We start from the raw sequence: 23,159 nt of genomic DNA, 5'->3' as shown, positions 1-23,159 counted from the left end.
GGGCGAGGGCCTCGCAGCACCAAAGAGCCTGCAATTCAAAGTGGCTGATTTAATATTCATGAAGCGTGAGGCTTTGGTGGTTGCACGCTTGTTTACCGAGATCTATCTATCTTCTCTTTTTTTTGTCCTTGGAATAAGGTTTGATATTCCGACATGTAGATGTTATTTGCACACGATGCGCATCGGCCTCGACGCGCACTCAGCGACGCAGACGAGTGATTGACATTCGGCAGCGCGCTCTCGCAAAGGGTTCTCCAAACCTGTCCCTGGGTTTGTGACAGAGCTAACGATCCTCTCGGATTGAGGGATGGTTGGCTTTGGTGCGTGGGAGTCGCGTTCAAGTTGTGGCAAGACCAAAGCAAAGTGCACCCTGGGAGGGAAAAGAGAGGTGGCAGGCAACCAGTCGAGCCCAGGCACAACCAACTGTCGAGCTCAAGCGCAGGTGTTTCGCACTAATAGACGCCGCTTCCCTCTCTTGTCAGTGTGACTGTGGTGTGATCCGTCCACCAAAAATACGTTCCACGGCTTCAAACGGGTGACATCTGTTACACAGGCTTGGCAAAGACTGGGTTTAAAAAAAAAAAAAAAAAAAATGAAGCAGGTAGGCAGCCCCAGGGGGAAAAAAAAATAAAAAATGCACACCTGCTATTTTTGTCCCTTTTATCAAAGGGAATGGACATGAGAAACTATCACCCTGCAGCTCGGTGTCAGCCGTGCACCTGCAGACAGCACTGTGGTAGATAATCCCAAAATGAGATCACAAAAAAGGAGGGGCGTGGGGCTCTCTGGAGATTTCTTTCTCTTTTTTTTTTTTTTGTTGCAGGCCTCACTATTTAAAAAGCCGAGATGCATGTTTAAGAGGTGAAACCCACTCCTTGCAAGGTCGCCGCTGCATGAGGATCAGCTAATTACCACGGCTGAAAGAGAGCTTGTGAGAAAAACCCATCTCCCTGGTGACTACTTAAAGGAAGAAAGCAGCTGGGCAGGACGCACTCTGGAGAAAACATCAGCTCTTGCGGAGAGTGGTTGGGGATACTCCTCTCTTAAGTGCTTTTCTCAGAGCTCCCTCCACAGTTATTCACTCCCACGCTTTCTCCTCTTGTGTGCGGTGGCCACGCACGCACGCACGCACGATGGGTGCACGAGCACACACGTGCACACACCCCTTTTCTTTTAACCCCCGTGGGTAGACACACCGGAGCATGATTGCAGAATCAGGTCTAATTTAACTCCCACGACGCGTGTAAAAAAAGAACTTTTATCCTTTTTTCAAGTCGCCCCCCGAAACATATTCCTCAATTCTTGAACAGGACCAGACGATTGTTCAGCTTGTTAGGTGTTCGACATAATTTGGCTGCTGAACAAGCGGGAATAAAACCGCAAATAATTGTAGAAATCTACTGCCCTCTGCTGGCCACATGTTAAACTACAACAGTACGTGCACTCGACAAGATCATCTTGTTTGATTTGGATTTTTTGTGAGACAAGAAATTACATTTTTGGTCTTTTTAAAAGAATTACGTTATCAAAAAAAAAAAAAAACCCTTCTAAAAGCAAGAAAATTCAATGTTGTTGCACTTCATACAAACCATGAACGGAAAAATACATTTAATGTCCTAAAGGACAGCGATGCCTCCCTCAGGTTAGCAAAAAGCTAGCCAGGTGCCTTTTCACCCTGTGGCCAAGAGCGTCTGTGGGGTGTTGTAAACAGAGGGCTAAATGTGCTGTTTTTTTTTTTTAAATCAGTAATCTCACAAAATGGCTCCATTCCTCATATTACCCATGTATTTAGCAGCTTGACCCTTCACCACGAATCCCTCTAAGCACTATCGTGTAGTAACGCTAACACAAGAGTGTCTTTAGGCCTGGAAGTGCTTGGAGTGGAACGCTGCTCCGGCGAGTCGTGCCGTCCGAACCACATGAACTGTTCTGTCTGCGCAGAGGCTGCATCTGCAGACTTCTGCCTGTGGTTACGGGGGAACCGCCTGCCGCTGCCTGGCACATTGTCCGTCGCCTGCTTGACGGTGAAATCAGCTTTGTAGGCCGACACGTCCCCGCTGCTCACCGTGGAGCCGCTGCTGGCCTCCTCGTGGCACAGGCAGAAGTGGGAGCTGTGCTGTCTGCGAAGGTTTTGGCTCCTCCTCCGTCCAACTCCCTGTGAAAAACAAAAAACAGACACACATTCACTGAGGTGATTTCCTCTCAAACTGTGTCACGGTTGTGGATGAGACCTTTTCATAGTTTCCTGAATGTACTCTTTATACTCACGCTCCCAAAGATAGTGACGTCCATGAGAGCCTGCTTGTTGTCATGTTTGGAGAAGGGGAACTCTCTGGATTCCTGCAAAGTCACAGACAAGTTGGTGAGACCACAGGGAATGAAAAGGAGGGCTGGATTATTTTTTTCTTTGTTGCAAGTGCTTTCAGAGTGCACTCTTGATTTTTTTTTTTTCAAACGACACCAAACACACTGTGATCTATATGGTTCACACACCGGCTGAGTTCTGTATTTTGGATATCGCCTGAAGTTAAAAGCCTCAGGCAACGATGACTGAACCTGAGTCAACATGGTCCCAGTGCTTGTACAAGTATCCCGATTCCTTGTTTCTGCTTCTGGTGAAATCGGATGAGCAAACTGAGACGAAAACAAAGTGGAAGCTATTCAGAAAAAAAGCCTGTCTCATATTATAAGGAGATTATTTAGTAAAATTAGGAGTTTCTTACCCATTTGCCATCATTTTCCATTGAATGGTAGCGTTTCCCACCTTTGACCATTTTACCAGTTTGTGTTTGCGCAGTCTGCAGACTGCTGCCACCAACACAAAACACACAGCCTGTGAAATTTAACAACAAACGTAAGTCTGGGAACTATGGAAACCAGCAACAAAACACCTGTTGTGTGACCTCAGTTCGCCGCGAAGAAGGACGAAGAATTCCTGACAATAGAAGGAATATTTGTACACCATCAAAGTTAAAGTAAGTATACAAAAATAAATGTGACACGATTACAATAAAGCCCAATTAAAATGTTAATTAATTTGACTTTCATCTTTGACTTTAATCTCAGACTTACAAAAGAAACAATATACGTAACTGAGTAATTGAGGACATTCGCTATAACGGCTTTAAATGCATACATTTCTATAAAATGGGTTAAGAGTAAAATAAGAAAACCTTCAAAACCAACATATTTGTGATGTGATGGACCTTTATTACACTCATTACAAAAACATACACATGAAAAAAATATACATATATTCTGGCATAACATGTTTTTTTTAAATCAAACAACAGAATTGACCAATACTTTACTCTCAGCTCTGACATTGTTTTTTCTGCATTAAGAGGGAAATAATAGACCTCTTCAGCACCACTGAAAATGTTTATGTGACTTCAAAGCTCTTGTTTTATTATTCACTGAGTACAGATGTCAGAATTCTTTCACGACATGATTTTTGACCACTTGTTTGTCGTGTCTCCATGTTGCCACCTGGTGTAAGGACAGGAAACCAGGAAACCTACAAGAATGAACCGGTTTAGTCAGACATCCCAACATCTGCTTCTCTTCCCTCTCCCGTACGCCGCTGTACTTACTAAAATTCCTTGCCCTCATCCTCTCCTCCATCCATCGTCGTTGGAGTTCTCTTTGCTTCTTTTCCCGCCACCTGTGCCAGCGCTCCCTTTAGCTCTTTCTGTTCGGCGTGCAGCGCTGCCAACTGCTTTAAGTGACACTCGATGGTGAACTCAGAGTCCGTGAGGTTCGCCCTCAGGGCGTTTCTATCTTTAGCCAGGGTAAGAGCCTCTCGATGGTGCTGGCTCACACTGTTTAAAAGCCAGATGACTGAATGACAGTTTAAAGCTGACCACTGATTACCTTGTGCCCACCCGCCATACACACACACCGTCTGATCACAGATTTAGGATGCAAGGTTACAACTTCATCTGTCTGCTATAAAAAACAAAAAACAAAACTAGACAAGTACTTACACTGCATGTGATAGTTGATGAGTTACAGTAGATGCCACAAGCGCATCAACTGAATTCAGAGCCTGTTCAAGGTCACATGATTATCAGTTGAGTGGGCCACACTATTCATGCATGCAGCTTTGAAATATTACCCAGAAATGATGGAATTTTATATTTAAAAAAGAAATTTATTTCTAAAAAAAAGTCCTTGAATTTCTGCATGATGAAATGAACGAAAACTGATGTGAAATAGTGAGCAGTCTAATCTCTTTCTTAACTACAATTTAAAAAAAAAAAAATTCTTCACTATCTCATGGCAACAAGTATGAGCATTTAAAAAAACAAACAAAAAAACAAACAAACAAAAAAAAAAACAGCATACTGTATTTAGCCTTCCTTCCCTGCTGCTCAAAGTGATGCTCTGGTGTGTGCCATGTGACTGACAGGTGCAAAAAAAGGAACAAAGACAAAAAGCAGTTTTTTATTTAGAGGGCAGAAGCCCAAAGTAACTCACCGAGACTGCCAATACTGCAGTTCAGCCTCCTTCAGATAGAGCACAGCGGTCAAATCAGAGACATCCTGAGACAGCTGAGGGACACAAATGAGGAGAGGTTAAATGAGAGGTTAGACAAAGTAAGCAGGGTTTATAATAATCGGTTTCTGATTATTAGTCCCATTTTGCAGAGGTACATACATAGCATTATGTAAACTCACGGCATAATTTAGTAGGGTAATTATTACTTAAACAGACCTTTTCAGTCAGGTGTTTGCTCTCCCTCAGTTGCCATTGGAGGAGTTTATTTCTCCCAACCTCAATCCCACTGGGCTCAAGTTGACTGAGGAAAAAAAAGCGCACAAAATATTGAATGTGATTTTTAAATACAGCTTTAAGTCTCCAGAACAAAAGCAGTGCTTCAGCAAATCCATCATACCTCTCGGACAATATGTCGTCCAAAATGTGTTTGCGAGCTTCGTAGCGCTCCTCCAGCTGAAGCACTGAAAATAAACAAATAGTTCAGGTCAACATCATCGCATGCATCATAACATCAACCAGGACAAGGTGTAATATTTGCGTACAACTGGTGTAAACGCCGAGGAAAGGTACTTTCTCGTTAAGGTCTCTCTCTTGCAGGCGAGCGCGCACATGATTCTTCCAGCTTCCCATCGCAATGTCTGAGACATTCGACAATGAAGGTCAGTCAGAAAAGAAAGAGATTCTATACGATTTCTGAAACGCATGACTGCCTGGACGGTATCATCACATGAACGCACTGCCCCTCCCTGCTTCGTCAGCTGCCTCACATTCTCACAAACAGCAGCCCATTATCCAGCCGACTCATTCAGCTGTATTAGACACGAACTAACATTTATTTATTCCGTATTTTTTCCCCCAGAGTTTATAGTTGGCTATTAAAGATTATTGGCTGATAGCTACTGCACTTTAAAAAACAAACAAAAAACAAAAAACAAACAAACAAACAAAAAATAAAGATTGTACAACAGTTTGTTTAACAATAAATTGCAGTATATTTCACTTTATACACGCTGCAAACCTCATTAAAATGCATTGTTAATGCAACTTGTGATGTTATAAACGTGATTTTAGAAGTACAGTGGAAAGAACAAACGGGAGTTTTCTTCATCTTTCCAGAAACGGACAAGCCTCGAATTTAAATACCCTTGCTGAAAAGTACTTCCGGTTCATACGTCTTCCCTATAAAAGTCGCCGCTACAGCGAGAGCATTTTCACTAAAAGCTGAATTCCACGATATTAGAAATGAGCACCGAAAGCAGTTACTTGGAGATTAAAAATATAGTTTATTCAAAGTGTTTAGTTTGTTTAGAGTTTAAAGTTGATTTCATCTTTAAAACGGAAGTTGTTTAAGGCTACAGTTCATACCAGCGTGTTTGCTCTGACAACAAGCTGACTGGACACAGGAGGAGTTTAATTACTGCTTAATTACGTCAAAACTGGCAAACCGAGCACCCCCCGGAATGTAACCATTATTTAACATTCATTTACCAAAAGGGCAGTGAAACGCCAACTCCTGTTAAACCTTTTTTTTTTTTTTTTTTTAAACCACCGTTCTACGTAGCTAGCACGAGTGGCTAGCCGACTGAAGACATTCATTACTTTGTTTACACAATTTGTTGTGACTCGTAAGTCATGTAGATCATTTATAGACAGCTCGCACGTTTTCGGAGTCATGGATAGTTTCCTAAATATTTAGGAAACCACACATTTTTGGTTTTTGGGTTGGACGATATCACCCCCCAGGATGGATGCATCGCCTGGCGGAGCAGAAGCAGCAGAAATCCTCGACATGGATAGTGGAGAAGAAGAAGACAGCAGCTCGACTTGCACGGAAGAGGACAACAATCACGTAAGTAAACTAAACGCAAAAATCTAAAAATCCCTAGAATCTTGGTAGGATCCTTGAGAGGGTCTGTTACGCCTGTTCTTGTGTCTTTCCAGTTGTTTACAGTTATATTTAGTATCTTTGTGCTTGTGCATTGCGATAGTTTGGCAATTACTTATTTAATAACTGGTGGAGCCATTAAAAACAACAACACACCAACACCAAAAGCAGCAGCGATCCTTGCACACGACTTAAAACTAAGGAGACAACTTTTGGACCTAATTTTTTCCACTTTGAATCTTTTATTGTGAAGCTCATCTGACTCTATTTTGTTGAACGAAGCCAAAACAAGTGTCGTCTGTAAAACGCTCCTGTATGCTGCTATGCTGCTATGCAGGAGTCTGCATTGTGCTCAGGTGGCCGTGAAATCAAGAGCAGTGCAGTCGTCAAGTACTGCGCAGCGCCGCCTCCGACCAACTACGCCCTCCCGCGGGAGAAGACTGACCTGAAGTTGCCTCCTGCCAACTGGCTGAGGGAAAACCCCCAGCTGGGCAGCGCTGGCACCACTATATTAGGATCCAACAGCAAGAGCAAACCCTTTTCCAGGTGCGACACGACAAGAAACAACACACGCAACACATAACACTGGCTCTGAAAGAGCAACGGTGTGACCAATTCATTTATTTGCGTACTTTTTTTTCAGCTTTGGGATGGCCTATGACTTCATCGATTGTGTCGGCGACGATGTTGACGTGGTCTCAGACTCAGAGGTTTGTGAGGCTTTTGAAGGCTCAGAATTTCTTTAGTTTCCTGGCTAAGGCTCTAATTTAAAATTACTGTTCTCTTTCTTCTTCTTCTTCTTTTTTTTTTTTTTTTACAATCATGCACAGAACATCAAGAAGCTTTTGAAGATTCCCTACAGCAAGTCTCACGTCAGTATGGCCGTGCACAGAGTCGGGAGGACGTTGCTGTTAGACGAGCTGGACATTCAGGAGCTTTTTATGAACTCCTCCAAGGTACAACGTCACTTATGACAGATTTCCTGTTAATTCTAGAGCTTTCAAGCAAAAAGATTGTATATATTTTTTTTGACTTGTAATGGTTTTGCTCCCTGTTATTGTAATGCCCTTTCTTAAATGTGTGCATTTCACAGACAGGAGATTGGTCGTGGCTTAAAGAGTTTTACCAGCGGCTAATGGATCAGAAGTGGCAGAGGAAAAAGAAGAGTAAAGAGCACTGGTATCAGAAAGCAATCCTATCAAAGTTTCTCTACTACAGGTGAGTGTTGGCTGTTCCTCATCAATTACTTGTAGGCTTTAGCCTAAATGTGAGATCATATTTCATTTAAAGGTGGATCGATCTCAGTCACAGAACAACTTTTCTGTTTCCTCCAGTATAAATGGTGACGGAGCTGCCGAGCCGGTGTCAGACAGTTTTAACGAAGGCGAGGAAGACATCGGCCAAAAAGAGTTCAGTTCTTCGTGGCCTACCGCCTTCACCAGCACGTCGCCTGGTTCAGATGATTCAGGTGCCTCCAAACAGGTGCAGTAGCTTGGCTAATATTTCTTTATACAGTTTTTGGTGTAATATAAAGGGAATCTGCTTGATTTAAATCTACATACTTTGTCATGCAAAACTTTCCACATTAAGTCGAGTGAGGTTTGCACTGCTTACAATAGACTGTGCTGCGTCTTTTAACGGCAGGAAAGTGTCTCTGTGGGCAGCAGCTTCGCTCTGGACCAAGTGACGCCTGTGGCCAAAGAGCAGAACCTCCCCATCCTCTTCAACGAAGGGGAGAACAGTCAGGTGACGCCGCCTTTTAACCCCCTTCGAGTCAGCTTGTGTGCATGTGAAAGTGAACGCACTGGTGTTTACTCCTCAATGCGCCTCTCAGGGTTTGAGAAACGACTTTGTGCGAAACATCATGTGGACGTTCGAGGACATCCACATGCTGGTTGGGTCCAACATGCCTATTTTCGGAGGAGGTCGTTATCCTGCCGTCAGTCTGAGACTCAGGTTGGAATTTCAAGCTGTTTGATTTATAAAAAAAACCAAAACAAACAAAAAAAAAAGAGTTCCCGCACACGTGGCCAACTCACAGAACGTAATGCGACATTTCAGGACTCTACCTTTTTAAAGGAAATGTTGATGAATGAAATGAAGCATTTGCGCGTGCGGGAACTCTTTTTTGTTTAATTTAGACTTAATTGTCACCCTTCGACGCACCTGCCGAGGAAATAGATGTTTGAAGATTTTTGCCTTTTTTGAAGCTGTTTGATTTGAAAACTAATTTCTTCAGGCTGTACTTATACAACCATGTGCTTTTCTTCCACCACACATAAAGATGGAAGAAAGTCCTGAAAAATCTAATTCTTTATAAAATTGATTATTTGCAGCTCAGGCTTTAATAATTACAAAAATCTGACCTCGGCAGGTGAAGCAGGAATTTAAAAATTTTGAAATCTTTCACAGAAATCGGCAGATATTCAGAAATTCTGTTTTGCTGAAACGTTTATGTGTTTGTGTGTTTTTTTTTCAGAGACAACAACAAACCAATCAACATTCTGACGGGAATCGACTACTGGCTCGACAATCTGATGTGCAACGTCCCGGAGCTTGTGATGTGCTTCCACGTCAACGGCATTGTTCAAGTAAATTACAGTTCGCTCGTCTGTTTGTTTGTTTTTGCAACCTCAGATGGCCGCTCAGATGTCAACTTTGAAATCATGCAAAGCAAGTCGCCTCCTCCACATCCTCTTGGACAGTTTAAAGAAGTTTCAGATGCGTTTCCTTCCCCTGCAGAAATACGAGATGATAAAAACGGAGGACATCCCTCACCTGGAAAACTCCACGTTCTCCACCAGGGTGGTGAAAGACATCGCCCAGAACATCCTCTCCTTCCTGAAGTCCAACTGCACCAAAGAGGGTCACACCTACTGGCTTTTCAAAGGTGTGAGATAAGTGAACACACTCCTTTCGTGGATAAATCGGCGTCACGCCTGGCTGGATGTAACCTGTGTCACCGTTCTGCAGCTAGCGGGAGCGACATCGTGAAGCTCTATGACCTCACGACTCTGTGTGAGGAGGCTGAAGAAGAGAAGTGCCAGAATCCGTTCACTCTGCCCGTGGCTGTTTTATTATATAAGTAAGTAGCAAATGTGAGCAGCTGGAAAAAGCCGATCAATGAGAGATCTAGGAATGCATTTCTGATCCGGTAACACTTCCGCTGCACTTGACTTCTGGTGCAGAGTTGCGAGTAACCTGATGCTGAAAGGGAGGCAAAACAGGAAGCATTACGGCACCATCAGAACTCTGCTGCTGAACTGCGTCAAACTCCTGGATCACGAGAGGCACCCTCAGGTGAGCACCCGTCCGAGTTTGGGAGCAGACGAAACACGCGTCTAAATATGAGGAGGTCCGGGTTCAGCCTTCACGACCGTTAACACCCCCCTAACCTCCCCTCAGATCATCGCCTCGGCCCACTACATGCTGTCGGAGCTCTTCCAGCTGGACGAGCCCCCCCAGGACGACGACGACGACGGCGGCTCGCTGCGGGCCGGCGGCTCGGAGGACAGCTACAGCGACGACGACCGGGAGGAAGACGCGGAGGCGGAGCTGTCGGACGCCAGCGACGAGAGCGACTCCTACAGGAAGCAGGACGACCGCAAGGCCGTGGCCGTCATCCGCTCCGTAGGGGAGCTGTCCATCCCGGAGAAGTACACGTCCACTCACCACATCAGAGTGAGTGCTAGAAATGACCTGAGGGAAGAAACACCATCTTCTTTCCTTAGGAAAGCCTTTATTAATCCCACAGTGGGGAAATTTGCATCATTACAGCAGCAACTGTATAGCGCAAAAAGATGGAAAATTATATCAATTGAAAGAAGGCAATAAGAAATAAAAATAAAATATTTGTAGGGTATAAAAGGGAAAAAAACAAGATATTTACATCTTATGGACAGTTGGATTTACATCTATCTACATAGTGACATATAAATAAGTCTTTATCATCCTGCATCATTGATACTCATAGAAAAAAAAGCTTAGTTTTTGTTCTTTATTCATTTCTACATTGTAGAAGTGGTCAAATAAAAAGAAATGCATAAGGTATTATGTCGTAAACAAAGATTGTCATGAACAAACCGGATTATTTAACCAGATCAATTAATTCACCACCAACCCTCATCAACAATCTTGTCTTTCCTGACGCCTGCAGCCGAGTTGCACTTTTCCTGTTTCCCAAGACAAGGAGGAGAAGTGCCGACACGTCCTGAGCTACGTGCTGAAGGTGAGCCGCCTCCACCATCTGCACCCGAGGAAATGTGCCGTTCACTATTTTAAGCTAAAATGACTCGCTTTGCTGTGCGTAACACAGGGGCTGAAGGCGGTGGACAGCACCATAAAGAAGGAGAGCGACCTGCCGGCTGCGGACCCCAACACGCCCATCCCTCTCAAATACGAGGACCGCAGCGAAATCACAGCTGGAGAGACGGGCATCACCTCTCTGCTGGAACGAGGTCGGTAGTAGTTCCCCACGCACACAGTCGACGAACATGGCACACTGACTGGGTTCTAAACCTTCTCGCTGGTCCTCCATCAGTGGGACCGACGCACATGGACCAGAAGCAGCAGACGCGCTCGGGGATGATTCCCGGCTCGTGGCAGCACCGGATGAAGCTGCAGTTCTTCTTCAAGGCCTCCAAAGCCTACTACGTCCTGTCCGAGGCCGCCACCAACCTGCTCAAGTACGGCCGGGCGCTGCGCTACATCAAGCTGTCGCTACAGTGTCACGGTGAGGACCTCTCAGTGTGGCAGATACCAAAATAAACGCAACGCACATCATTTTTTTTACACCAGCTGAAGCCTGATGTCTGGTATTAATAGTCACGACGAATCTGTTTCTTCCTTTCAGACGCTTACTGCTCCGTGACGGGCACGCTGCACCCGCACGTGCTCTACTTCCACAGCCAGTGTCTGTCCCTGTGCGGCGACATTCAGCTGATGCTGGCGCAGAACGGCAGCAACAGGGCAGCTTACCTGGAGGAGTACAGCTACCAGACCAAGGAGGACCAGGAGATCCTGCACAGCCTGCACAGGGAGAGCAGCTGCCAGGGTCGGCCGCATCACCCCGTCCCGCACACACAGCTGCAGGTTTAGCACGGAAAAGCAAAAACTGAAGTCCCTGCTATTTTATCTCCCGTCGCCCTCCAGCCTTCAACATGGCCACGGACCTGGCCACCGACCCGGAGTACCAGCTGGTCGTCAGCCTCAAGTGCTACGAGGCGGCGCACGAGCTGCTGGACTCGGAGGTTCTGAAGGACCACGCCCCCGATCAGCTCAACCACGTGCTCAAAAGGCTGGGCAACATCCACAACGAGATGGGCGTCTACTACATGAACCAGTCGGCCGCCATGCAGACCGAGAAAGAGGGTAATTAGAATTATTTTTTTTTTTACTATGTGGCAGCCGGAGCTCTTCCCCGAGGAAGCGCTGCTGACACTTAGACCATTCTGGAGGAGCGTTACGCCGCAGTTTCATCAGCGCTCTGAACCGCCTTGCAAAAAATGTCAAGTGAACCCCCCCGCTCTGCTCGCTCTGCAGCGAAGCCGTCGGTGTCGGCGGCCGAGCAGGAGATGTGGAAGAAGAGCTTCGGCTTCTTTGAGAACGGCCTGAAGAACTTCGAGGCCATCGCCGACGGCACCAACTCGGCCCTGTTGCTGTGCAACACCGGGAGGCTGATGAGGATCTGCGCTCAGGCCCACTGCGCCGTGGCCGAGGACCAGAGCAGGGGCGAGTTTTCACCAGAGGAGGCGCTCTATTACAACAAGGTGCCGTATTTGTTTCAACCGGTTCCCACCGGCGACGTGTCGTCAGGGGAGGCAGGAGAGGCAAAATGCCCACGATGAATGATCGGAGGAAATGGGTTTTCGCCACTGAACTGTTCTGTAAACTTGTTTTCTGTAGGATTTTAACATTTTTATGGTCACATTTGCTGAGTGTATGTTCAAATCAAGAGGGAATGTGACTCCAGAGGAGTCGGTGCCTCATCAGCCATGAACCTCACCGCACGTCGCCGCTGGTTTCCACTATGAACCAACAGGATTCTTCTGTCCCGTTCAGCCAAATCTCTCAAATCAGCCATCCTCTGTCTCCCCCTGCAGGCCATCGACTACTACCTCAGGGCGATGAGGCTGCTGGGAGGCCGCGAGGGCCACCTGGCAGTGTGGGACAGCGTCAACTGGGAGCTGTCCACCACCTACTTCACGCTGGCCACGCTGCTGCAGGACTTCGCCCCTCTCTCCAGGAAGGCCCAGGAGCAGGTCGGCCCGCGTTTTGAACACGGTTCTGCCCGACAAGGTCCTCCTGCCGGGTGTTAAAACCTCCTCCTTGTTTTTTTTCTTATTTTTCCTCCTTTGGCAGATTGAGCGCGAGGTGACCGAGGCCATGATGAAGTCTCTGAAGTACTGCGACCTGCAGACGGAGTCGGCCCGCCAGCCGCTCTACCAGTACAGGGCCGCCACCATCCACCACCGCCTGGCCTCCATGTACCACAGCTGCTTTCGCAACCAGGTGGCATAGAACTCAGTCTGCCCTGGCAAAATAGCGACTTTATCATCATTTTGTACTGAATTCCCTTTTTGAAATAATTTCTAGAAGAACAAATTCTGCAAAGTCGCCAAAAAAAAAAAAGGTTGACGTGCTCTTTGATGTTGCTGGTGACCAGTTAATGCTGCCAACTGGTTACTGACTTTGAGTCACAAGAATCAGACTCCTGGCTTATATCGCAAATGCTCAAAAGTGGAGAAAACAATAGCAGAAATATTTGGAATAAGGAAGCAGAAGCCTTCCTGATCTTCATCCCTTCCAACTGAAAACAGAAGAAGAAACTACAACTACTATTAGAATGACCCACAAAACCACTGTCTTCTGATCGCACTGCAACTTTGAGTTAAATCGTTCCCAATTTAAAAAAAAGATAAGCTCATACATATCTTCTCCCTGAGATTTCCAACAAACTGCTCACAATTTGCCAGCTGGAGAGTGAAAGATGTTTTCTGGCTGTTGTTGGACGGTGACAGGTGGGCGGCGAGCACCTGAGGAAGCAGCACCGCAGCCTGGCGGAGCTCCACTACAGCAAGGCCGTCTCTCTCTTCCTGAGCCTGAAGGACGCGCCCTGCGAGCTGCTGCGCACGCTGCTGGAGCGGGTGGCCTTCGCCGAGTTCGCCATGGCAGGTGAGAGGCGGCGGTTTCGGGCCCGGCCCTTCGAGGAGGCGCCTCCCCGTCCGGCGGAGTCCGTCCAGTGACCATCCCCCCCTCTCCTCTCCCCCCGCAGGTCAGAGCAGCAGCGCAGCCAAGATCAAGAGCCTGACGGCTGCCCTGGACACCATGATGGAGACCCGCCACGCTTTCCAGCTCATCCACGCCGAGATGCTGGAGGAGCAGAGGCAGGTGTGTCCCAGGGTGGTGGTGGGGGTGGTTGGGTGAGCGTGGATGTATTCAGTGTGCAAAATAGAGGAGTGTCCAGTGGGGTCGGGGTCCGCATCATGCGGAAGCCAAAAACCTTTTGCCGTATGCGTGGCTGTATTGAAGTGAACTGGCTAGGGTGAAGCTGAGGGTCTCACTGGGTTTCACTCTGTTCTGCTCATCACGGCGTCCACTCTTATCTTCGCACTTCTTCTCCTCAGTCAAGCGAATCGGGCGGCGCCGAATCCCCCGAGACTGCGGACGCGTCCGCAGGCTCCGCCTCCAGGCTGAACGTCCAGGAAGTGATGAAGTTGGCCGGGGTGTTCGAGCCCAGTTTCTCCTTCCTGCTGCTGCAGCTGGTGAAGCTGATGTCGACGGTGAAACGGAAAGCCAGGTAATCGCGCATACAGACTTTGCACCACGGCGCTAACAACTCTGAAGTCTGATCTCGGTCCGAGCGACTGGATCAACGACAAATGAGGAGAAATGTTGGCTGTCTAACTGCGGAAAGACAGAGTTTGGAAAATAGGAGAAGGATGTTCTCCGCTTCTCTTCCCACTACCTTCTTCCTCACATTTCCAGCTTTTGATGCTTCCTTATATCTTTCGCCCGTGGAGTTGTCCATCATCATCCGATCCAATCCAATCGTTTCTCAACTGTCGGGTCGTGACCCACGTTTGGGTTGCAGAGTTGTTTTGATTGGGTCGCTGCCTCGTAGGCAGTTTTTTTTTCCCTTGAAAAGGGATTTTGAAATATGTATATAGAGAAAATGTTGGGCAACTATTTTGCTGGACACACACTTCAATTCAACAATTTCAATAATTTATTTGTACTAGACATAGAAATATAGATGGAAAGTGGCACAGAAACACTATCCAGGTGCGAATGTGATCAGCCGTGTTTACTTAGCCATGATACTCAGAGTACTCACCCTTGAACGACTCACTTTTGTCTTTGACACAGCTCAAAGGACGAGGAGACGCTGAAAACCTACAAGAACGTTTACTCCAAGCTGCTGCGAGCGGACAAGAAGGCCCCTCTGGTCAGCCGCGTGGAGCTCTACATGGACCTGCTGCAGCAGCTCGCTCCCTCAGAGGAAACCAACTCCACTTGACAAACCAGAGACTGGACGCGCATCCACTCACGAAAAAAAAAAACCCCAACACATTATTTATTGCCCCCATTCTGAACAGGCACACGCTCAGGCAACACTCTCCACAAACAGGGATAAAAAAGCTTCTTTCACCTCCTGCGCCTTTAAAATCCATCTTTTTTTCTACCACTTGCATCACAAGACTTGAATTGTAAAGTTTTATGAGAATCTAAATCCACGACGTCGTTATTGAATCGTCATTATTGGGCCGAAGCTGCTTCTTGCGTGTTAGCCGCCGACTGGCAACAAAACAAAAGCACACAGCATGTCAGAGCATTCAAAGAGTTTATTGTCACAACGTGGTGGCACGGAGCGCTGGGACAAAGTGTTTACGGTTCATTTTAATATATTATTTCCTATTAAACAGCTGGTAAGTCTTTTAATTTGCTCTCTTCCGTGTGCAATACTTTGCTGGCAATGGTGAATGAAAACTCAAAGACTGGCGTGTGTCCATTGCTGTACGTTTGTGTTTATAGCAGCGTGGCTTGCCGAGTCATGAAAATAAAATATTTTTCATAACTGATTTGGATTTCCTGCTTGCACGTGCGGGTTGCACGAACATAGCACATCGCCTCCCCCTTTCACCCCAACCCTAACCCTCCCCCCTAGTGACAATATAATAGAACATTTATACAAAAAAAAAAAACTCCATATGAAAAAAACACTAAGGGCTCTTTAATGTGCAATTGGTTTGTCTTTGAAAAGGTAAAGCCCAAACTGAAGTTGATTAGGAGAACCAGCCCAACAAAGATCTGCGACAAATCCTCTCTGGACTGACCAGACAGACAGACCTCCACAGATGGGCAAAAAGGAAAAAATGTTTTTCAGTGCATTTTTAGTACATTTGACAAGCCCACAGACGATTAGGGCCACAAGAAGAGAAAAAAATTAAGGTAGAATTTTTTTTTCCAAGTTACCAATTTGAGAATAAGTTGAAATTTCGAGATTTTTTTTTTTTTTTTAAACATCTACTTTATTCTCAAAATTTTGACTTTATTCACGAAATTTAGCCTTTTTTTTAACGCCGACTTTATTAACTAAATTTCGTCTTTTTTATATCAGCTTTTTTCCACGAAATTTCAATTTAGAACTCAAAATGAAAACTTAAATAAAAATCTCCTTTCTGTAATATTTTTTTTTCTCTTGCTGTTGCCCTAATCCTCTTTTGTTCAAGCCAGGTGGAGCCCAAAAAAAAAAAAAAAAAAAAAAGTTGGAAAAAAAAATGCGCCGGCACTTCAACAATCAGGCTGCACCCTCACACAATCAGGCTGATGAAGAAGCTGATTGCAAGACGTTGATTGAGGACAAGATGATTTTAAAATAAAAGTTTAAAAGAAATCATTCAACTATTGATCTGACGAGAATAAAATACAAATAAAACACTTAGAAAGAATCGCCGAAGGTGAAGAACATAAAAAATAATTGGCCAGCGTAGAGTCCTTGAGCAGACAACCTGCTCCTGTGCGCAGTGTAGTTGCCAACGATGGGCCAACTTTGTAGTTCCCTCACCACTCTGGGGACCAGCGGGGGTCAGAAGGTCACTGGATGACGCAGCGATCGTGAGTCTGATCCTCCAGCGGAGGTTCCTCCTCGCGGCAGCGAGGGGCTCCCTGGCTCAGAATGCATTGCAGGACGTCTTTGCTCTCGCTCGCCGGCAGGTTGTAGAAGAAATACTGCGGCGCCATTTGGATGAACCTGAACCGGGACAAGTGTCAGTGGAAGCAACAGAAAAAAAGGTTCACATCCGAAATCCAATCCGTTTCTATTTTTTCTATCTTTGTGTTTGAAAGCTGATAGACCCACCCCTCAAAATGACTTGAGGCAATTCAGATTTCAGGCCGAGAGGAAGAAAAGACTGCTGCTAAGAGGCTGCGCAGCTTTTGTCTTCATCCGTTAAGTTGCAGCTCCAGATTGAAATGGACCAGCGCAGCCCATAATCCTGCCCACCGCCCAGCTGATATTTATGGGCAGGATTATGTAACGCTCCACTCTCCCTCCTCACCCCCTTTCACATCAGCAGGGGAAGAGAGGGGGGGGGGGGGGTCGGTCTCTGAAGGACGAGCTTTACTTCTGCTCCAAAAGGGACTGGGAATGTTTCGGCTGATTACCTCCGAGCATGTGAGGCTGTGGGGCGACGGTACGCAAAAACACATGGCGGACTTACTGCTTGGCGGTGATGTGCGTGACGGTCCGGAGGCAGTTGTCCTCGGAGAAGGAGTGGCGGTGGAACAGCAGCCACTCCGGCAGGCCCAGCTTGCTGCTCTTGGCCCCGTAGGCGGACTGAGGGTGCAGCTGAGCCACGTGCTTGTGGGTGAGGATGAGGTAGTTCCCTGCGCCGTCCACGTCCCGCGCCACCTGAGGGGACACACACGCACACACATGAGTGGATGATTTTTATATGTTATCTGATTCTTTCCTTAAAAAAAAAAGGTTTGTATTCAGCTAAAGTTCAAAAAACACCATTCTTGATGTTAAAAAGGAAAAGACTAATATGAGTAGAAACGAGCAGTTAAAGGTCCAGTGTGTTATATTTGGCCTGATTTATTATTTTTATATTGATGAAAGCTTAATGTATTGCCCATAATACATCAATAAAAGTGTGTACTTGCAGTACATAAAAAACAATTTGGTTTTCCTACCCTTAGAACGGTTCTCATATATATAAGAATATACATCAAGCAAGAGTCTTTCTCCTTGTTAGATGCCATCTTGCACCGCCATATTTCTAAGGAAGCCCGGTGTGGACAATCTAGCTGCCTCGATTTGTGGTGAACGCTTGCGTCCTAAATAAACCAACTAAGAAGAAGGTTGACGAGGCACCAGGTTTGTGTTCGCAGGCCACCGTAGTTCACCGGCAAGCTTGGGAGAGGGAGGGTGAAATGAGTGTGGCTCAAAGTATTTACACAAAGAAGGAAAATCGTCTGACCTGCATGAAGAAACCTGCCAGCAGGGCTTTCTTGATGTTGAGGCTGTTGCCGCGGGAACCGAAGGCGGGCATGGAGACGGGCATCTCGATCCTCTTCAAGGTGTCGGTGAGCTGAGCGTGGAGGGCGTCGGCCGTCAGCAGGGCAGCAAGGTCCAGGTGGAGGTCCTGGCACCACTCGGCCACATTGCAGTCTGACAAGAGTTCGGGGAGAAGAAGCAGAGGTCAGAGATGGCGGAGGGGAGGCTGTTTGTCGGCAACGCTCTCGGAACTCACGTGGGTCCCGTTGGCACTGTTTGAAGGCCTTGTAGATGTTGATGAGGGTGAAGTGGTCGCCCTCTGGGTGCTGGAACTTCACGTGGCACTGGGTGGCCTCCGGTTTCAGGTCGGCGGGAGGAACCAGGAAACAGGACGGAGCTGAAAAAAAAAAAGAAAAACACACAATAAAGTCCCAAATGGGTCCAAAATACATCCATCCGAATGTGTGTGCAAATGTCGGGAGGGCGCTGTTACCTGTCAGCATGGCGGCGATGATGACCACCTCGCTGACGCAGTCGTACTCGCAGGAGGCCAGCAGTGTCTTGGACATCTGGGGCTCCAGGGGGAACTCGGACATGATGATGCCCATCTCGGACAGGTTCCCCTCGTTATCCAGAGCGGCCAGGTAGTCCAGCTCCTCCAGGGCCTGCATCAGAGCCGCGGGGTCTGAAGTGGAAAGACGAGAAAGAGCTCTTCAGAGGCTTCTTTTTACCCGTCAACCCTCCGCCACGTCACTGGGGGGGTCGGTTGACATTGTGGAATTCTCGTAATTATCCTGGAGTTTCATGATCGAGGAAGAATTGAAGCCAATACTGATACAGTGGAAGCATTTGGTGGCCGTATCCTCAAATGTGAAAAAAAATGAACCATACAGACTATAACCTGTCTGCGTACTGTTTTTTTTGACGTCACCTGACTCTCTATAGTTTGGGCGAAACAGCAACAAAACCCAAAACTCAGACAAGCATGTATATTTTAAAGGGGAATATTTTTAATTATGCAGAAATAACCTTTAACAAAACAGAAAAACAGTTGCGGATTAATATCATCGTTATTTTTTTTTTTTTGCCTTCCCGCTGCCACAACTGTAAATGCCAAATGGTGACCCACTGAGACAATCCCGCTGCTGTACCCTCACCCCCTGCTGGGCACACTGACAGTGAAAAGCCAGCAGAAGATTAGGAATTTATAATCCTCTGTAACATCTGCCGTGCATCGCTATGCAGAAAAATAATACAAAAAGGCTTTCAAAAGAACAAATTTGATTTCATAGGGTTTTTTTTTTTGGCTGAAAATGTAGCCTTGATATTCGCGCCGAGCCTCAGACACAAGGCAACAAAATTTTCATGCTCAAATTGACTAATCAGGATTTGGCCATGTGCTTGTGTGTGTGTGTGTGTGAAAGAAGGAGACTGTGTGTGTGTGCGTTTGTGTGTTTGTGGCTGAACAAATGTGGGTGGAACAGAGGCTCGTGGAAGCAGGTCAGCTGTCAGCGCACATGAGGCACGGCTCGCCGCCCACCGACAACAAAAGGTCCTGTCCACCGGCCCAAAAAGGGGAAACGGACAGACTCGGCACCAGAATCCAGCCGGTGACTCATCGAATCAGTGCGGGACGAGTGTGCACGCCGCCCCCACCTGGCCTGTCCGCGAAGTCGCAGCGGCGGAGGCCGGCGATCTCCATCCTCTTGAGGAAGAGCACGGTGGAAGTGATGTCCGAGTCCACGATATGCGGCCGCGGCTCGGCAGGAAGTGGTCTGTCCTCCGGGTACAGACAGAAACACTTGCCTGCGTGTCCGAGAAGAAAGACAGAGTTTACACAAAATAGAAACACACACAGAGGGACACAAGGTCTTTGATTCGGTGGCTCACCTGTTGCAGCCGTCAGCTGTCGGCGGCTCCTGGCTTGGCCTTTGCTGATTGGCTGGATGGTGACAGAGTCGGTTCTGATCCTGGGGTTGTAAACCTGTAACAGCATCATCATTAGTTGACAGCAGTTCAATGTTGTGCATATTGCTGGAACCTTTAGAGACACCTCAGGAGAAACTTGCATTTCTCTTTTCGAGGCCGGCGTCGATGATGAAGCCGATGGAGCCGACGGCCCAGAAAAAGTCCTCGTTCGGGCTGGAAGTCAGGAAAACTCTCCTTCTTTTTCTTCTGTGCTCTGTCTCCTCCTCCCCCAGGATCTGTACATTACGAGCCTGTCCAGGGTGCGCGGCAACGGGCACAAGCTCGCCCAGGCCGGGGTCCAAGCCGCGACCCTCAAGAAGCAGGAGCTCACAGGCCAGATCGATCTCCTGTTAAAATGAGATGGACTCAGTCAAAAAGATTTAAGACATTTCTTCACTCTCCATCAGTCGTGAAATTTTACCTGTTTGGTCACCAGAAACACAACCACATCTCCGTCCTCTTCGCAGCGGTGGATCTCCAGCACCAGACGCAAGGCAGAGCAGAAGTATCCGTCGGCCGTGCTGCTGTGCACCACCTCCCCAGCTGTCGGGCTCTCCAGCTGGATCTGGGGCATCGGCGAGCCAGTAAAGTGAGACAGCTGTTTGGGTTCAGCCTCGGCCGCCGTCAGGAGGACGATGCGGAGGTCCGGCCTCTGCAGGGCGATGTCTTTCAGCAGCCCCAGGAAAACGTCGGTGGCCACGGTCCTCTGGTGGGCCTGGTCCACCACGATGACGCCGTAGCACTCGAGGAAGGGGTCGGACATTATCTCTCTGAGTAGAACCTCATCTGTAGAGTACCTGGAGTCCAAAAGGGAGGAAAAAATTTAAATATGGAATATTTGTTTGCAAGAATTACCTTAAATTACCAAACATTGTTCATCCCTCTTGCCGGCTCTCTATGGAGAGCACTTCTAATCAGCTTCCAAACTGATTTTGACTTCCTTTGATTTGCAACAAGACCAGAAAGAATGGGACCAGTGGTTAATAACAAAGAAACAAATACAGGAAAGGACAGGGCTAAGCTGCTACTAATGAGACTAGCATTTAGCGGCTTATTTAATTTAATCCAATCCTACCGGATGGTAGGAAGAAGGATAAAGGGTACTGAAGTCTTTTCTTTGTGGACGAGTTAATAATTTTCCCCAAATGGAAATCTCCAAGAACTGAGGCAAACATCATGGAGCCTCACGGCCAGTGTGGTAAACAGGAGGCCTGGAGTTGTAGCCGTTTGGATGAATTTCCAGGAAAAAATGGAAGTTCGAGCAGACTGGTCTGGTCTGGTCTCGGGAAAACAATCTATGTCGCGTCTCGGAATAGCGCAAAGAGGCACTCGATGCACATGATGTTCACAACATCCAAAAAAACAACTCCTCAGAATTTGCTTCATCACAGAACTGAGGCTTTAAACTCCTTCCAGGAAACCCATCCAACACACTCAAGAATGGGGCCTTAATAAGCACCACTCAGCTTTGGCCCTCTTGGTGTGATTTACTCTGACCATTAGTACGGGAGGCAGATCCTCTCCCACGTTCCTGCCTTCCTGCTGGTTGTAACCCCCTCCCCACGCAATGCGCTCATTTCCCATTGTTCCCAGGCTGACTTACGAGGGACCCAAATGCAGGATTGTGACATATGGGCGGACAGAGGAGCCTGCAGCTGTGGAGAAGCTCCCCCCTGAAAAGAGCCCCTCTAAAGCCTTTTGTTGTCCTCTGTGTCTTGAGGGCAGGAAAAAAGAGGCTGTGTGATTTTAGCCATGTGCGTCTGGTTTGAACGTAGTGACGTACCTCAGAATTGTTTCGCCGGTGCAACACGTCTCCAGTGGAATGCTGTACCCAACCTCGTGGCCAATGTTGACGTCCATCTCGTCTGCCACCCTCAGGGCGAGGTCCACCGCCTGCTGAGCGAGGGTCTGGCTGCAGACCACCATGCCATGCTGGAAGTGGACGGATAGGCAGTGCTCAGCGCACCACTGGGGGATCTGTGGCAAAAAACACAAGTAAGGTCAGCAGGTTGTGCCCCTGGTGAGGCGACGGGAGGCTGTTATCAGAAGTGATGCTTTTCCCCTCCACTTCATCCCCACCTGAGAACTCCTTCCAGTCCGAGCCGAGCCGCTGACATTGACAAACTGCTCTTTGGCCAGAGTGTCCATGAATTCACGTTTGGCTTTCCACACAGGCAGCTCCTTCCTCTCCCTCAGCAGCGTGTAGAACCTGGAGGAGTAGGGCAGTCCGTCAAACTGATTCAGCTCCAAGATGTCGTCATAGTCTTTGTCTCCCCCGCTCGCAGCCCCCGGCTCTGCTGGTCCCTCTGAACAGTCCAGTCCCGCAGACAAACTTTCATCGCCTTGCTCCATCGTGACCAGTCCGGCAGCTTGTTAGCTTCAGACCATTTAAGGGAATCCACAGAAGTTGAGATGAGAAAACCTGCGGCTCTTAGGGGAACTGTTGGCCGACACACACAGAGGGTCTCTGCAAGTGAAGCTGAATGAAAGGCTCACTGCAGGCGGCCAGCTCGGCGCTGTCATGTGGCCACTAATCCCACAGAAGCGCGGTCATCAACAGATGATACACACACACACACACACACACACTTGCGCACGCACACACACACACACACACACACACACACACACACACACACACACACACACACACACACACACACACACACACACACACACACTGCTGGGGGAGTGGAGGGTCAGATTCTGGTGTTTACAATGAGGGCAGCTCAGCTCAAACTAAAAAACAAGACGCACAGTCTTTTAGTTAAAAAAAAAAAAATCATCTCACAAGTTGAGGATTTAGGAAAAACAAACCTAATTATTAATCTAAACAATGAGAAGTTTTGTCGGTGCTGTTTAGCTTCAACAACATCAGTCAATAGCTTATGAATTATAGAATAATGAAAAAAACAAAAGGAAAAAGAAAATTAAGTTTCCAAAAAGGATTATCACTATTAAAATATATAACTCATAATGGCACAGCCAAGTGATTCAAAACTTGTCCTCCACTTCTTTGTTTTACATACATTTATGTGTAGCTTATTTATAAAACCAACTTCTTTTCTTGACAACATTAGCTTCTCATTAGCCTTCGTGTCACAAGTCTTATTTAAAACTAGCGCGGTCACTGCGTCACCTAACAGGATTTTAGCAGGTTAACACTTTCATGTCATAGTCACTCAAATGTAAAGTTAAATGTTACTGTTAAATGTCGACTAAAATCTTAAAACTTACTGTGTTCCATAAGGACACTGTATTTCATGTGGTCTACTCATTTTGTTGCAGTTGAAACAGTAGCAGTGA

At 47.0% G+C, this 23,159-nt stretch overlaps 4 protein-coding genes across 10 annotated transcripts; 1 reads left to right on the top strand and 3 right to left on the bottom strand.

Moving 5' to 3' along the window:
• Positions 1-1,542: 1,542 nt before the first annotated feature.
• Positions 1,543-2,991, bottom strand: tex36 (testis expressed 36). 4 transcript variants are annotated; one of them, XM_076038373.1, is made up of 4 exons: positions 2,724-2,991; positions 2,494-2,612; positions 2,269-2,340; positions 1,543-2,155 (listed from the first exon to the last, which is right to left on the bottom strand). In XM_076038373.1, the coding sequence occupies exons 1-4, from the start codon at positions 2,725-2,727 to the stop codon at positions 1,820-1,822; spliced, it is 531 nt and encodes a 176-aa protein (XP_075894488.1). In that variant the 5' UTR covers positions 2,728-2,991; the 3' UTR covers positions 1,543-1,819. The 4 variants fall into 4 exon arrangements, with proteins under 4 accessions (XP_075894488.1, XP_075894489.1, XP_075894487.1 ...); XM_076038374.1 differs by having other exon boundaries at positions 2,494-2,609; positions 2,724-2,990; XM_076038372.1 differs by having other exon boundaries at positions 2,494-2,634; positions 2,724-2,988.
• A 198-nt stretch (positions 2,992-3,189) lies between these two features.
• Positions 3,190-5,297, bottom strand: LOC142896605 (uncharacterized). 3 transcript variants are annotated; one of them, XR_012928379.1, is made up of 6 exons: positions 5,043-5,297; positions 4,898-4,961; positions 4,717-4,801; positions 4,480-4,553; positions 3,594-4,035; positions 3,190-3,517 (listed from the first exon to the last, which is right to left on the bottom strand). XR_012928379.1 is itself a non-coding variant. In XM_076038377.1 (6 exons), coding segments are annotated over exons 1-6 (540 nt in total). In that variant the 5' UTR covers positions 5,131-5,240; the 3' UTR covers positions 3,190-3,516. The 3 variants fall into 3 exon arrangements, 2 of the variants coding, with proteins under 2 accessions (XP_075894492.1, XP_075894493.1); XM_076038377.1 differs by having other exon boundaries at positions 3,594-3,821; positions 5,043-5,240; XM_076038378.1 differs by having other exon boundaries at positions 3,594-3,821; positions 5,071-5,234.
• Positions 5,298-5,662: 365 nt separating this feature from the next.
• Positions 5,663-15,465, top strand: edrf1 (erythroid differentiation regulatory factor 1). The gene is made up of 25 exons (XM_076038433.1): positions 5,663-6,349; positions 6,723-6,931; positions 7,029-7,095; positions 7,216-7,341; positions 7,479-7,603; positions 7,720-7,867; positions 8,030-8,131; positions 8,220-8,341; positions 8,865-8,976; positions 9,128-9,275; positions 9,359-9,470; positions 9,574-9,685; positions 9,791-10,066; positions 10,542-10,613; positions 10,701-10,842; positions 10,926-11,117; positions 11,238-11,438; positions 11,537-11,755; positions 11,927-12,153; positions 12,487-12,645; positions 12,746-12,895; positions 13,405-13,558; positions 13,659-13,774; positions 14,011-14,183; positions 14,753-15,465. Exons 1-25 carry the CDS (start codon positions 6,245-6,247, stop codon positions 14,901-14,903), a joined length of 3,720 nt encoding a protein of 1,239 aa, XP_075894548.1. The 5' UTR covers positions 5,663-6,244; the 3' UTR covers positions 14,904-15,465.
• Positions 15,466-16,325: 860 nt separating this feature from the next.
• On the bottom strand, positions 16,326-22,538 carry dhx32b (DEAH (Asp-Glu-Ala-His) box polypeptide 32b). 2 transcript variants are annotated; one of them, XM_076038437.1, is made up of 11 exons: positions 21,933-22,538; positions 21,637-21,830; positions 20,275-20,650; positions 19,955-20,200; positions 19,776-19,869; positions 19,542-19,691; positions 18,379-18,570; positions 18,142-18,282; positions 17,869-18,059; positions 17,107-17,297; positions 16,326-16,637 (listed from the first exon to the last, which is right to left on the bottom strand). In XM_076038437.1, the coding sequence occupies exons 1-11, from the start codon at positions 22,203-22,205 to the stop codon at positions 16,481-16,483; spliced, it is 2,205 nt and encodes a 734-aa protein (XP_075894552.1). In that variant the 5' UTR covers positions 22,206-22,538; the 3' UTR covers positions 16,326-16,480. The 2 variants fall into 2 exon arrangements, with proteins under 2 accessions (XP_075894552.1, XP_075894551.1); XM_076038436.1 differs by having other exon boundaries at positions 19,542-19,869.
• Between the last annotated feature and the right edge of the window lie 621 nt (positions 22,539-23,159).

This window comes from Nelusetta ayraudi, unplaced genomic scaffold, assembly GCF_046127955.1.
Source record: "Nelusetta ayraudi isolate G7.1 ecotype Tasmania unplaced genomic scaffold, CSIRO-AGI_Nayr_v1 ptg000056l, whole genome shotgun sequence".
NCBI classification, from domain to species: domain Eukaryota; kingdom Metazoa; phylum Chordata; class Actinopteri; order Tetraodontiformes; family Monacanthidae; genus Nelusetta; species Nelusetta ayraudi.
This window is presented reverse-complemented; position numbering and strand designations above follow the sequence as displayed.